Source organism: Lipotes vexillifer, unplaced genomic scaffold (genome assembly GCF_000442215.2).
Source record: "Lipotes vexillifer unplaced genomic scaffold, Lipotes_vexillifer_v1.1 scaffold681, whole genome shotgun sequence".
NCBI lineage: Eukaryota > Metazoa > Chordata > Mammalia > Artiodactyla > Lipotidae > Lipotes > Lipotes vexillifer.
Genome location: NW_006791462.1, coordinates 1,107,387 through 1,121,616, shown reverse-complemented (window position 1 = coordinate 1,121,616; position 14,230 = coordinate 1,107,387). Strand labels below are relative to the sequence as shown.

Here is a 14,230-nt window from a genome sequence, read left to right as displayed (position 1 = left end):
TTTTTTTTTTTTTTTTTTTTTTTTTTTTTTTTTTTTTTGGTAGGTCTGTGCTTCTGGTGGTTTTATTGTCAGAGGTGGTGTGCGTTTTGCTGACTGCTTTCTATTTATCTGGGAACATAACTGATGTTCCTTCATCCTCTTGGCTTTCTTGGGGAAAGGCTGGTATTTCCTCCTACGAAACGATAAGGGAATGGAACCTGGTGAACAAAAGAAAGCTCCACTCAAATACTAAAGTGAAATACTTTGTAAGTTCTAGAAGGAAACAAATCACTTAAAAACATACACCTTAAAACCCATAAATTTATAAAATCTCCAAAAAGAAAATACAAAAGACGGCTTGAACCTACAGAAAGAACCAGGAGAGGTATAAGAAGTGTCCCAGCAGTCCTTGGAGTGGGGAGCAATTTAATAACATAATAAGAGAAAGTAAAGGGAATTCCCTGGCGGTCCAGTGGTTAGGACTCCGCGCTTTCACTGCCAAGGGTACGGGTTCAATCCCTGGTCAGGGAACTAAGATTCCACAAGCCGCATGGCACAGCCAAGTGGAAAAAAGAGAGAGAGAGAGAGAGTAAAGAGACCCTTTCTGAGTCATGATTAGGAAGCCCATAATTTAAACCAGTAGAATGTGTAAATATCCTAAAATTAACTAGAGAAAAGATCAGTGCTATACTCAGACTTACAGCTTTTCCAAAGAATCCCTCAAGCCAATCTCTGGCATCAGACAGACCTGGATACATATTCTTGTCCTCCACTTACCATCTCTGTGACTGTAGAGAGGTTACTTACTTCCTCCATGACTCAGTCATCTCAACTTAAAAAGGACAATGACAAGAGTATTTCCCTCAAACGACAAAAATGAGATGATATCTGTAAAGCACTTAGCACAATGCTTGGTACATAGTAGGTGCTCATTGAATAGGAGCTGTCATTAAAAAGCAGAGGCTTCCACAAATCCCTGAAGTGCCTGCTTTGAGCCCACGGTGTAGGGTTGGGTTAGGTGGCTAGATTTGGATCCCTTCTCTGAGTTAGGTACCCTGTGTCTGGGTTTCCATAGCACTCTGGGTAATAGTCTACTTACTGTTTTGTCCCCACTGCTGTCCCCTAACCAGTCCCCTTCAGGTCCCTAGACTCGTCTCTTAATGCAGGGCCTATGTCTCATTCAATCTCTACATCCATAGCTCCTGGCACAGTTCCTGGCACATGGGAACAGAGAGTCAACATTGACTGAACTGAAACCAACAGCCTGGGCCACCACTGGCATTGGCAACCTTGTTTTCATGCCTGGGGTAGTGTTTGAATGAGGAATGATGGACAGAGAGATGGCTCCATCCCCTAAACAGGGGCTTCCTATCTCAGAGTTTGCAGCAGCCATCACCAAGGAGGTTATTATTACTACTTTAGGGGTTCGTTATAAAGTGAAAAGTCCTAAAATCAATATAGTCAATATAATTTACTTCGATATAAAAAAATGGAAGCAGCCTCTTGGGAGCCATGCATGGCCCCTCTGTCCCAGGATGAGTTTTTATTATGGGCGTCCCCAAAGAATGGTGACCCTCCTGTGCTAGGTTCAACATCCCTGCGTTCTTTTAAAGGATTCCTTTTAGTTCCCTGAGCTGGCTACCTGTGACTACAGTAGGCTTTAAAACAAGTTCTAACATCTTTTCCCAAGCTTTAACGGATGCCTCCTTGTGCTGGTGCTGTATTTTATGACAGCAAACAAATCCATCTTCACACTATAGATACGTATTCCTATTGCCATGTAGAGTCCTAGACCTCCCTGTACAGTATGTAAACCAAACCAAAGTACACTTTATTCAACTAAATAGGGGGTTTTTCAGTTTCAATTATTTTGTTAATCTGAAATGGAAATTAGGTTGCCCAAGGGCTCTGTTTTTCTAAACTGGCTGGTTAATTGGGACCACCCCCAAACAGTCATGCTTTTATGTCCCCTTGGAGCATTCAGGGCTCTTGGTCAATAGAAGTAAATTCATTATGAGCTTCCCTCCTTTCAAAGGCATTTCCTTGGTCCCCAAATTTTGAATTAACCAGATTCGAGTGTAATCCCATCCTTCTGTGGTCCAGGGTTTAGGGTCACTGTAAATGCCTAAAAGACTGTTTCGTTTGTTTTCCTGAAGTGTCTAGTTCAGTGCTCTGCATACAATGAATTCCTTTTAATAAAGTGCCTTTTGGGTTCTATTCTTCTGTGCTTACTCTTAGCTCAAAAGGAAAATGGTAAAGGGCAAATTTGGTGACACTTATTTCTGACCCACGTGATAACAAGGCCAAAAAGGGGAGGAGGGTGTTATAAAAAATATTTTCTCTGTAGAGTCCCAGTTAGGAAGTCTGGAGAAAAAGAAGGGACTTCTTCCTCATTACAGATTTGATTCAAACTCGTGTGTGGCTCGGAATGCCCTTGTGCTAAGGAGGCAGGCCTCTCCCAGTGGCAGAGAAATGGAAAAAGCCACTGTTGGACAGGGGTCCGTGGTGACATACTCATGAGTACCTCGGTGTAGGTCAAGGCAACTTGGGACACCTGGATCCCATCTCCTCTCCCCTTTACTTCCCTCATTCTGTTTCTTCTCCTCTTGTGTCTTTCCCACCCTCCCCATCTCTCCCATCATTGCCTGCCTATGCAGTCCTTAAGCTAGTCACTGGTACCCACAGGCTGCTAAAGGCCCTCAGGGATAGAGAGCCTGGCTACGTCATATATATTAGGAAGGGTCCATAATTAGGGCGAGAACGAGACAGCATGAGCGAGAGCAAGGGTAATGGAGAGTTCTTTTTCTCTCAAAACATACCTGAAAGTCATAAGCAGAATAAGGTGGCAGGTGAGGAGGGCTATGGTAGTAGGTATTATAGGATGCCACTTGAGGACGAGCGTAGTAAGAAACAGTCGGATGGGCATTTTCAACAGAACAGTTCAGTGCTGGGAGAGCTGGGTTCTGCAGAAAAACATAAATTAGAAACAACATAAACGTTCATCACTAGGAGAATGGTTAAATAAACCATGGTACATTCGTACTACAGAATACTATGGAGCTATTGATAAACAATGATGTGCACCTATATTTAGTGACAGGGAAGTTGTCCAGGATATATTGTTAAATTAAAAAAACAAAAACAAGCCATTGGCAAAACTATGGAGACAATAAAAAGATTAGTGGTTGCCAGGGGTTGGGGTTGGGGAGAGGGATGAATAGGCAGAGCCCAGAGTACTTTTAGGACAGTGAAAATACTGTTTGCCACGATAATGACGGATACATGTCACTATACATTTGTCCAACCCACCTAGAGCCCGTGCTCCACAACAAGAGAAGCCACCGCAATGAGAAGCCCGCGCACTGCAGTGAAGAGTAGCCCCCGCTCGCCGCAACTAGAGAAAGCCTGCGCGCAGCAACGAAGACCCAAGGCAGCCAAAAATAAATAAATAAATAAATAAATAAATAAATAAATTTTTTTTGAAAAAAGAGTGAACCCTAAGGTAAACTATGAACTTTGGGTGATTCTGATGTGGCGATATAGCTTCATCCTTGGTAACAAATGCACCCCTCTGGTGGGGGCTGTGGGTAATGGGGGAGGCCGTGCACGTGTGGGGAAGGGGTACATGGGAAATCTCTATCTTCCTCTCAATTTTGCTGTGAACCTAAAACTACGCTAAAAAAATAAAATCTTTTTAAAAAGGCACCATGTTACATTAATGTAGCATAATCCCGGTTTATGTAAAACATAAAGACTCAATCATACACATATGTGTGTTTGTCAATGAAATTAATCTGGAAAGATTCACAACAGACTGTTAACTATGGTTATCTCTGGGGAGGGCAGCAGTACTAGGAAGTAAATGGGGACTCTTCACTTTCAATTATATAGCCAAGGTTTTCACAATTAATATGTATTACTTGTGTCATTTCCCCACAACTTATTATTTTGAAAAATTCAAACCTATAGAAAAGTTGAAATCATTTGTATGATTTTCAAAAACGAAAAAGAAGAAATTGAGACCCCAAATGCAAAATGTCAAACGGACAAGGCTATCGCTATTGCTGTGACAGAAATGTGATCAATCACAAAGGGTTTATAAAAGTTGTAAGGATTCTTGCAGATTCCACCCCCACTTTTTGGGAGAACAAAGCAATGCAGAAAGAATTTAATACCATTTTTATAACATGGTGACGTGTGTAGCACTTCAAGGGTTAAAGCTAATCTTATCCAGGATGGGGTTGCAGATTTCAACAAGGCCAAAACACTGCTCAAGGAAGCCACCACCGCTCATTCGTTCCCAAGCAGGACTGTGCTCTGTACCTTATGAGTGCCACATGGGTCAAGGTGTGGGTAAATGTTCTTTCCATCATCCATGTCACTGACACCCCCTCCATTCATGTGGATAATCGACAGCTGTCCGTAAAATCAACGTGTCTTGTTTCTAGTACGTATCTACTTTGCACTAACGGAGAGCAGAAGCTTCCTCTCAAGTGATGAAAATGTGTGGGCAGGCTTTGGCAATGTCACAGGCAACCATGGTGGGATGTTGGCAGAGGAAACTCCCTTATAGCAAGTTTCAACACAGTCTGTTGCTCTCTTCCTTGGAGTGGGTTACTGTTTACATCTCTAGGAGGTTTGAAGAGCTACAAGCCTCAGTCATTATGATGCTGCTCACAGACAACCAGAGAAATGTTTCTCAGCCTCTCTCTTGTGTGGGAGAGAACTTAGATCTTGACCATTCCAAGGGTTGGCTCACGTTACAGAAGAGTGCTCAGAAATGCCCTTACCTCCACAAGGATTCCAAAAAGAAATGTCATCCCTGAGGAAGTCCGAGAAACCATGTTCCCTTGGCCTTGTGTCAGTTAAAAACACACCCTCCAGCTCTTGCAAAATGAAACCAGTTCTTCTATGCAAATAAACTAAGCTTAACCATAGAGAAGCAATCATGCAATGTAAACTCTATCTAGAAAAGGTTTTGTGCGTGCAGCGAGGCTGGGGGTCCAGGATAATCTTTAAAAGGAAGTTGACTATTATAGAGAAAGAAACACAGGAGGAAGATTAAATAAGCACAAGAAAGCCACAGAAGAGAAGTGTAGAGGGCGTAGAGAAAATGGACAGGGCACCAAGAGAGGTTGAGGGAGTGAAGGGGGGTGAAGTCAGGGGTCAGGCAGGGGAGAAGCGAAAGGGATGGCCCCAAATAATGGTCTGGTTATGGTTTTTTTTTTTTAATATTTATTTATTTTGGCTGCTCCTGGTCTTTTTGTTGCGGCATGCGGGATCGTTACTTGCGGCAAGTGGGCTTCTTAGTTGCAGCATGCATGTGGGATCTAGTTCCCGGACCAGGGATCGAACCCGGACCCCCTGTATTGGGAGCATGAAGTCTTACCCACTAGACCACCAGGGAAGTCCCATGGTCTGGTTATGTTTTAAATCAGTAATTCTGATTTTCCAATAAATCTGGGCTCCATCTCTACTTGTGTGTGCATATAGGAGTATGTGTATTTCTGTACCAATAATTCTGGGGCTTAAGTTATGAGACTCCCATTTTTGACCAGTAGCATTCTGAGTTCCAGTGAAACAAACAGTTACTAGGTAGCACAGGAAATGGTCAAAGCCGTCTCTCCTGGACAACACTGAGTCTCTTCTGAGACAACAATTGCGGACTTTGGAAAGAAGGCCGCTTTGACTTCTCCTCACTTTACTCTAAACCAGAGACATCAAGTAGGAGAAAATGGCAAGATATCAAATCATCACCTTTTAAAGATTCACCTCAAATTCTTATATCTTTGGGCAGCAAACACTTCGGTCATCACACATTTGTTCAAGACCCTTTTCACCAAGCCCCTCTGGTCAGGGAAAGAAGACGTCTTTTTTCCTTTCAGGTTCCCACAACTCTGGAAACGATGCTCTGAGCTGATCTCTTTGAAGGCTGCCAGCTCACAGCTTCTGGCTCCTGGCCTCCCTCCTCAGGAATGCCCTTCATCAGCCAGCACCCTTGGGCCTCCCTGCAGCCCCCAAGGCATTCTACTCAAGGCGGAGGCACGCCAAGAGTCACCAAGCACATTTGGACCCAGGCCGAGGATTTTATGTAGGCCTACCTGGTTGATGTTCCAGGATTTTCCACACCATGCCTCATTTTAATAAAGTGATCGAAACAATGGTTCCTCCTTGGTGCTCCCATCTTATAACTCCCGCTTGTTCTCTCCCGTCATGAATCAAATCTCCTGCCCCTGCTCTTTGCCTTATCTTTCGTTTTCCCCACTGGCCCTTGATTGGGTTCCCAGGCCTGGCATTTGATGACGCTCAGGTCTTCCCTCGCTCTCCTTTCCTCAGAGAAGCTCCCAACAGGTGGAAACAACTTGCTCTTAAGTTTTTTAATGAAAGCAACTAAACAAAGGAGGTAATATCTGTTAAAACACTTGTAAAACCAGAAAGGGTTCCACTCCCAGCTCTGCTATTTAGCCCTAGGCAGGTAACTTGACCTCTGTTGGCCTGTTTCCTCATCTGTTAATGGGGGGAGTAATATTTACTTCACGAGGTACTAGTGGTGGTGAGAAACCGAGAAAGAAATTGTACAAAAGCCCTTTACGGAGAGTAAAGGGGCCATTACTGGCACCTCTCAGGACAGACTGTCAACAAACCCCTATTCCCCTAGAGATCAAGGTCACAGTGAAATTAACAGTGCAGACTGTACACCTGAAACTAATACGCTATTGTAAGTCAACTTACAAGTGGGCTTCTTAGTTGCAGCATGCATGTGGGATCTAGTTGAAAGGAATCTGACTATTATAGAGAAAGAAACACAGGAGGAACAACAACAATTGTTGTTCAACAACAATTCAACAATTAAAAAGAGTTCAGAAATAAACCTAAACATCAATGGTCACCTGAGTTTTGACAAGAGTCCTTGCAGGAGCCCCACAGAGCCTACCAAGTGGCCGCCAGCCACTCCATTTGTACGTGTCCATGTCCGAGAGCTCGAGGGATAATTCAGAGAAGCCTTAACACTCATCCTCATGTCCCATCTCAACTCACCAGCCCCAACCCGAAGCTTCTCTTCCAGCCAGAGCGGCTCAGATTCTACACAAGGCCTCTGCTTTCACCTGCCCCCTGGGGAAAGTCTCCAAGAACAAAGGGCATTCTTTTCTCTAAAGAAGCTCCAACCCAGAAACAGCTTTTCTGAAGCTTTCTCACCCCAATTCTCCGTCAGGCCCGAACTTACAGCCTTCTCCCTCCAAGGGGCCCCCCTACCTTGAGGCTTCCCCCGAGCTTGGGCTTTCCCGAGTGGGAGGAGGGGCCCGGGAATGAGAAATGCGTGTATGAGAGAGGGAGGGGAAAAGAGAAGGAAAGTCAGGCTGGGCAGGAGCAGGGTCACCAGCGGGAACACTCAATACTTCCAGTTAGCCCGGTTCTACTGGGGACTTGGTGCCCAAAACTGCAGTTTTTTTCTCTTCCCTGGTCCTACTGCATCTTTCACTTTCCATTACTCATCCTTTTGACAGTCCAGGGCCAAACTACAAACTGTCTTTCAGCTTCCTGTTCCTCAGTGACCCCCCCCAAATGGGACAGAAACAGCCAAAGGCCTAGGGGTTGTCTGCCTCATTTCTGGGGTCAAAGGAAAACCCTTTTTAGGCACAAAATAATTCCCTAGACATGGGTGGGACATTTCTTTAAAGCAGCCATACTCAACCATGGCCACAGTTGGAGTCACCTGCGGGGCTTTTAAAAAAGTATTGATGCCTGGGCTTCAATTTAGACCAATCAAATTGGCATCTCTGGAGGAGCAGTCCGGGCAGCCGGATTTTTTAGAGCACCTCAGGTGATTCCATTCTAATCTGAAGCCAGGTTGAGGACCATAGCTCTAAAGCTATTATCTCCATTATTAGAGATCAAGGTTTATTAAATAAGCAAATAAATGCTTTAAAAGCAAAAGAAGGAAGGACCCCACTATTATGGAGCACCTACTGGGCGCTGAGTCCTGGGGTGCCTTTTCAGTCATACACACGAATATTGAAAAGAGTTGAAAGAGAGCACAGGGGACGCAGGGAGACTGAGAGTGAGGTTAAGGTTGAGGACAAGACCTGACCAGCAGTTTAGCCTAGGGCTGGGCCTTCACATGCAGAAAGAGTCCCGAGGCTCTTTCTGGAGAAACTCCAGGAGGAAATTCCTGGGGAGGGGGAGACAGACGAGCAGTACTCTTACCTGTAGCTAAAAACATCTTTGCTTCCAGCTCTCCCAAAGTCTGTTAATGGAAATGCCACCCAAAAAGGTTTCTACTAAAAGTGTGTGTGTGTGGAGGGAGTGGGGGGCGGTAATTAAAGGCTATGTTCACATAACTAGCATGAGCCCCGCCCACCCCCAGAATGTGCCTCAAAAACACAGACAACTCATGTTAACAAGAAATGTCTGCAGGCTGATGGCATCACCTGGCTCCTTCGACTTGAGCTGTTTGAAACCAGCTACATTTTTTGGGGGGGGCCCCACTGCATGGCATGTGGGACCTTAGTTCCCCCACCAGGGATCGAACCCGGGCCCCCTGCAGTGGAAACACGGAGTCCTAACCACTGGACCGCCAGGGAAGTCCCAAAGGCAGCTACATTCTGGAACCAACGGTTTCTGTTCCTCCCTTCAAAGCGTGGGTCCCCATTGCCCCCAACCATCTAGCCTCGCCCCAGCCCTGACAGGAGGAGGGGCCTCTGTGGGATGGGAAGTCACTTCTTTCCTTACCATGTCCTTAAAGCCCCCCAGGACAGCGGCAGTGATGATGCCCAGGAAGAGGCCGACGATGTTGAGGATGGTGGCGGACCAGAGCAGGTGGTAGAGGTGGATGATATCCTGGCAGCTGCTGACGTCAATGTACTCATAGTAGCCACCGGTGATCTCCACCCGGCTGGATGGGGAGAAGCACATCCAGTCAGTCTCCAGGGAGCAGGCTGTCCCTCTAGGGCTTTGGCTACCATGCGGCTCAGTGAAAAGACAGGTGGGCAGGTGGGGAGCTATCGTAAGGGACATCGTAGCCAACAATGCACTCGGGGAGCAAGATACGATAATCAATAAAAGTGTGACTACTGTTTGTCCCCAAAACCCCTCCTACCTGCCAGAGAAACACTTGTTACCATCAGCTAACGCTAATCCTAGATGGCAATTATTGACACCTGCTATGTGCCCAGCAGGGGGCTAAGCATTTTACAGACATGAATTCATTACATCTGTGGTAATATGGCGGCTTCTAGTCAACAGGTGACTATTAAAATTAAGTAAAAAATTCAGTTCTTCAGTCTCACCGGGCACATGTTAAGTGCTCAGCAGCCACAATTTTAAGGGCCACACTAGTGGCTGGTTACTGTACTGGACAGAGCAGATTACAGCATTTCCATCATCGCAGAAAGTTCTATTAGGCTGCACCGCAAATCCTTACAATATTGCATGAGGTAAGTACCACCACCGTTCCCGTTTCACAGATGAAGAAACTGAAGCACAGAGAGGTTAGGAATTTCCTCAAGTCGTAAGCGGTAGAGCTGGGATCTGAATTCAGGCTTCAAAGATTTCAGTGTTTCCCCTCCCAAAACAAAACAAAACACCAACAAACAAAAAACAACATCCCAATAAAGTACTAAAGCTGAGTTCCTGCCCAAAATCTGAATATCACCTCCTCAGACAGGCCTTCCCTGACCACTCTGTCCAAAGACATCCCCACCCCCACCCAGCCCGGTCACTCTCTAGCCCACTACTTGCCATGAACTGAATTGTGTTCCCTTCCAAAATTCATATATTGAAGCCCTAACTCCCAAGGTGACTGTATTTGGAGAAGGGCTCTTAGGAGGTAATTAAGGTTAGACGAGATCATAAGGGTGGGGCCCTAATCTGATAGGATTGGTGGCTTTACAAAAAGAGGAAGAGAGAACTCTCCACACGCATGCACACACTGAGGAAAGACCATGTGAGGACACAACAAGAAGGTGGCCATCAGCAAGCCAGGAAGAGAGCCCTCACCAGAACCTGACAATGCTGGTGCCTGATCTCAGACTTCCAGCCTCCAGAATTATGAGAAAATAAAGATTTGTTGTTTAAGCCAACCAGTCTATGGTATTTTGTTATGGCAGCCCAAGCTAATTTCCCTTCCCTAAATCCTCTGCAGCACTTACTCCTTACTAATGTGTGTGCTTCATTACTGTCTGTCTCCCTAACTTGAATGTGAGCTCCATGAGGATAGGGACCTGGTTTGTTTTGTTCATTGCTGTGCTGGACACATAGTTGGTGCTACATAAATACTGGTTAAATTAATTAAATGGAAGCTCCTGTCTTCCTGGATGTTGCAAACTAGTTTACAACTTGGCCACCGGAATCAATAATGAATCTTAAACACTGTGGTTCTTACAATTAAACTTAGAACCAAACCCCCTGGCATCAGGATAGTTATGTGTGACTCCCCTGCTATAAGAATATAGAAAATGAAAAAGAAAAAAAAGTTAAACGTTAACTTCCAAAATGAATCAGGGAGAGATTATTCACAGAAGACTTTTAAACTTTACAGATGAATTACCTTAGAATTCTTTAAAACCAGTGCTTCTTTAAGGAATTGAAATCAGTGTGGTTACAGGACAGCCTGCGTCAAAATCTGTGTTTGTGTGTCTATGTGCCTGCCTGTGTCACTGTGTTATTTGTGTGTGCCTGTGGGAGTCTCTGTGTGGCTGTGTGTGTGTGCATGCATCTTTGAGAAAGAGATGGTTAAACATGCAGATTCTGAGGCCCAGTCACAGCCCTACTAAATCTGGCAGAATCTCTTGGGGTGAGGCTCTGGAATCTGTGTTAATGAGCTCATTGATATTTGAGACCCGCTGTTTTAAATAGTAAGCTTCCATAGTGGAATTTTAACGGTGTTTCAATTCATCAGAATTTGAGCTAGATTTCAGGTTTTTCGGGAACATAGCTGGACACCACCTGGAAGCATACATTGAGTGTCTCCTATTAGCTGGCATGGTACTCGAGCCTGGGGATGGAGCAGGGAGGATACACAGATTACTTACTGCTCAAAAAGGCACTGCTGTACAAGGACTCTCCCCTGAAAATGACAGGCCTGTGTATAAGGGCGAGTGTGGGGTTGTAGGGGTGCAGGGGAGGCTTGAGAATCAGCGTCTGACTTCTCCCCAGGTATCTTTGCTTATGTCCTAAAACACCGAGGGTGGGCTGGTAGCACATACAGATGGGTGGTACAGCAGAGCAGACTCTGGAATCAGACTGCATTTGAACCCTGGCTCTGTCACTTATTTGCTGTCTGACCTTGAGCAACTTTCTTAACTTATCTGAGCCCGGGGGATTTCGTGAGCGAATGCACGGAAGCAGTACTCTAGCACGTTATAAGGGCCCCCCCCACAAAACATGTAGCTGTGTTTTTTTCCCTTTTAAGAGCCAGCCTCTGGCAAAATGATTCAAACCTTTGAATCGTGTTCTTAAAGGCAGTGACGCTTTAAAAGCACAGACCACAACATGGGGCTAGGTTAGTAGTTCATTTTAAAGTAGTCACTAATTGTAGAGAATATATGTTTGGTTTCAGTTTGAGCAGGTTCAGCTGCTACTAAAATGATTTTTTAACTGAATTGTGAAGCAAAAGAACATTAATACTAGATCCGGTTCAGGGTTTAGCTAATTAATGTGGTTTGTTTCTGTTTGAGATTCACGATTCCATTTGGTTCAGTCTCTGGGCAGAGCTTTGCCTGATATTCCATCTTTTGGATTCTCACTGCTCCCACCCTCAAGCCTCCGTGACTGCAGGGCCCTCCTGCCAGACCCCATCACTGCCTGGTTCAGCTTCCTAACACATTTGTAAAACTAAGTCATTCATTTAATCAAAACCCTTCCCTGGCTCCCCATTACCTTCAGGAAAAAGTATCCCAATTCCTCAGTCTGCCATAATCCAACTCCAAAATGGAATCCACATTCCAGCCAGGCTGGAATCCTCAGAAGCACCAAACTGGCCATGCTGGGTACTTATTCCAGACCTTTGCTCAGATTTCTCCCCCTGCGTGGGAGGTACTACCTTCTGTTCTCTGCCTGTCCTGATCTCTCCCGCTGCGCAAGGCTTCAACACACACTTCTCATTCTTCAAGGACTCCAGCACCTATTCATTAGCTTTGTACCTGGACTCCCACAGCCTCAGTCTGCTCTTCTTAGTTTGGCACATTGCATATGTCAATAATTCAGCTATTCATTTCATCTGATATTTACTGAGACCCTACCCAGTGCTGAGTACCATGCCGGGTGCTAAAACTACAACCAAGGCCAAGGTGGACACGATGGCTCTGTCTAAATTCTAACCTCTGGAGGGCAAGGTCATCTCTTACACTTCTTTTGTGTCTCCCTCACTGCCTCCTAGCTGGGTGGTAGAAATATTATGGGTCATCAATAGATACTTGGTGAATGAGTAACTGAGTTCAAAGACGGGATCATTGCATCGATCATAAGATTGATTACCCAGTGCGGGCTTTTACCCCCTTGCTCCCAACTTGCTGGGTGTGACTGGAGAAACAGATAACCTCTCTGTGTTTCAGTCCCCATTCAACAGAGTAGGAGGCAACAGATCTTGGATAAAGCCAAAGGGCATCCTTCTGCTCTTCGATAAGGGCCTGGAACTATTCACCAACTCTTGGTGGACAGGCAGCGGCTATGGGCAGCCTCTCTGCATCTTTCTCTCACCGCGTGTATTCTGTGTATCAGAATCCCTCCCCATAATCCCCCTGGTAAATTGAGTTCCTTAAGGGCAAAATGTTATTTTAAGGATATCTATCCTTCTAGAACAGTCCCTGGCACACAGTAGGAGCTCAATAAAACTTTGGCAAAGGGAGGAATGGATGAAAGTGAGCTATCATCTTTCATTTTATTCATCACCAGCTGCGGCAGTTCACAAACCACGCCCATTTCCTTTCGCTTCCTTTAGGTTACACACCAAAACCCAGTGATATTGACTTGACCTCTCCAAAGCTGAGTGAAGGCTGAAAGGCAGCAGCTGCAGAGCTGCGTCCTAGAGAAACCACCTTCCTGCACAGGGTGAAATGGAATCGTCTGTGTTCGGTATTAAAACCTCGCTGTCCCTGACGTCAAAGAAGGTCTGTGGCTTCGAGGGGACAGCAGAAACTCTGTTTCCGTAGTGCTGTACAAATGACTGCCTGATGTTTTTGTTCCCACTTTTTGTTTTTTCTTGGCCTCCTTTCCAGGAAATGGACTAGAGGAGCTGGCAATTGATTAAAAATAGGCTTCGTGTGAGGAAAAAAAATACGCGTTCGGCAAAGTTAAAGTCTCCGAGCCTCAGAATGCTTGCAGCTAGCTATATTTAGGCCTGGAGATTAGGTCTCCTTCGAGCTGGCTGGAAAAGTCTCGGGTCAAGGAAGATCTTTTCCTTCTATTGTAGGATCATCACCTCTTAAGTCTCGGGGCCATGCTTTCTGACCGCATGGGACTGTTTCCTGATGAAAAGCTCAGTAAGTGCTTTGCTAGTGGCTTTGCCCTTGGAATCTCAATGCTACAGACCTGGGCAAGGCCTCGATCGCCGCCTGAGGCTGGTCCCCAGGCATCAGGTAGGTGAACAGCGTTTCCAGCTCAAAGGTCTTTAGGGGCAGTGTCCCCATGAACCCTCTTAGCTGTCTGGTCCAATAGTTTATTTTCCTGGGGAGAAAGGTGTTCCTTTTTGATCCTTTTTAACACATGTCACTCCCTTGTCATCAGGTCTTTCATTCAAGCCTGGTCCTGTGCCGGGGCCTGAGGATAAAGATAAGATGAAGTTGTGTTCGCTGCCTTTAGGGAGCCCAGAGTTTAGCAGAGCTCCTCATAAAATTCCTTTAGGGCCTTGAAGACGATCCTGGCACGACTTGCTATAAGAAAGTCAGTTATTATGAAGTTCAGATTGACAGGAAGATAAATTGGGCTTGAGTCTCCACTTAAGAAAAATTCACCTAAGGGCTCAGCTAAATGGAATTTAAGGTAGGATTTAGTTTATTCAGACCTTTTTCAGAAACACACCTAATTGTGGAGAGAAAGGTGTGCCCATAAGGAATCACTTCTCAGCCCTCTCAGAGGGCCTCCTCTCTCCTCCTGGGATCTCAGAACGGAAAGGGAAAGGAGAGGGGAGGGGAGAGCTGGCCAGAGGACAGGGTGTCAAAAGGAGGGAGGGGGTAAAAACAGAGGGGAGGACTGAGCAGGGGGAGGGGGATGGACAAGGGGAGGCAAGAGGAAAGATAGCAAACTAACCCCAATT

The 14,230-nt window shown here is 45.5% G+C and overlaps 1 protein-coding gene across 3 annotated transcripts in view; it reads right to left on the bottom strand.

The window, feature by feature from the left end:
* Positions 1-14,230, bottom strand: part of TMEM255A (transmembrane protein 255A) — a 47,446-nt gene that overhangs the window by 6,363 nt on the left and 26,853 nt on the right. For 2 of the 3 annotated variants that reach the window (XM_007464434.1, XM_007464435.1), the window contains 2 exons: positions 8,710-8,872; positions 2,799-2,942 (listed from right to left, as the gene is read on the bottom strand). In XM_007464434.1, the coding sequence (XP_007464496.1) occupies positions 2,799-2,942; positions 8,710-8,872 (307 nt within the window). The remainder of the gene's footprint in view (positions 1-2,798; positions 2,943-8,709; positions 8,873-14,230) is intronic. The other variant, XM_007464436.1, reaches the window with a different exon arrangement.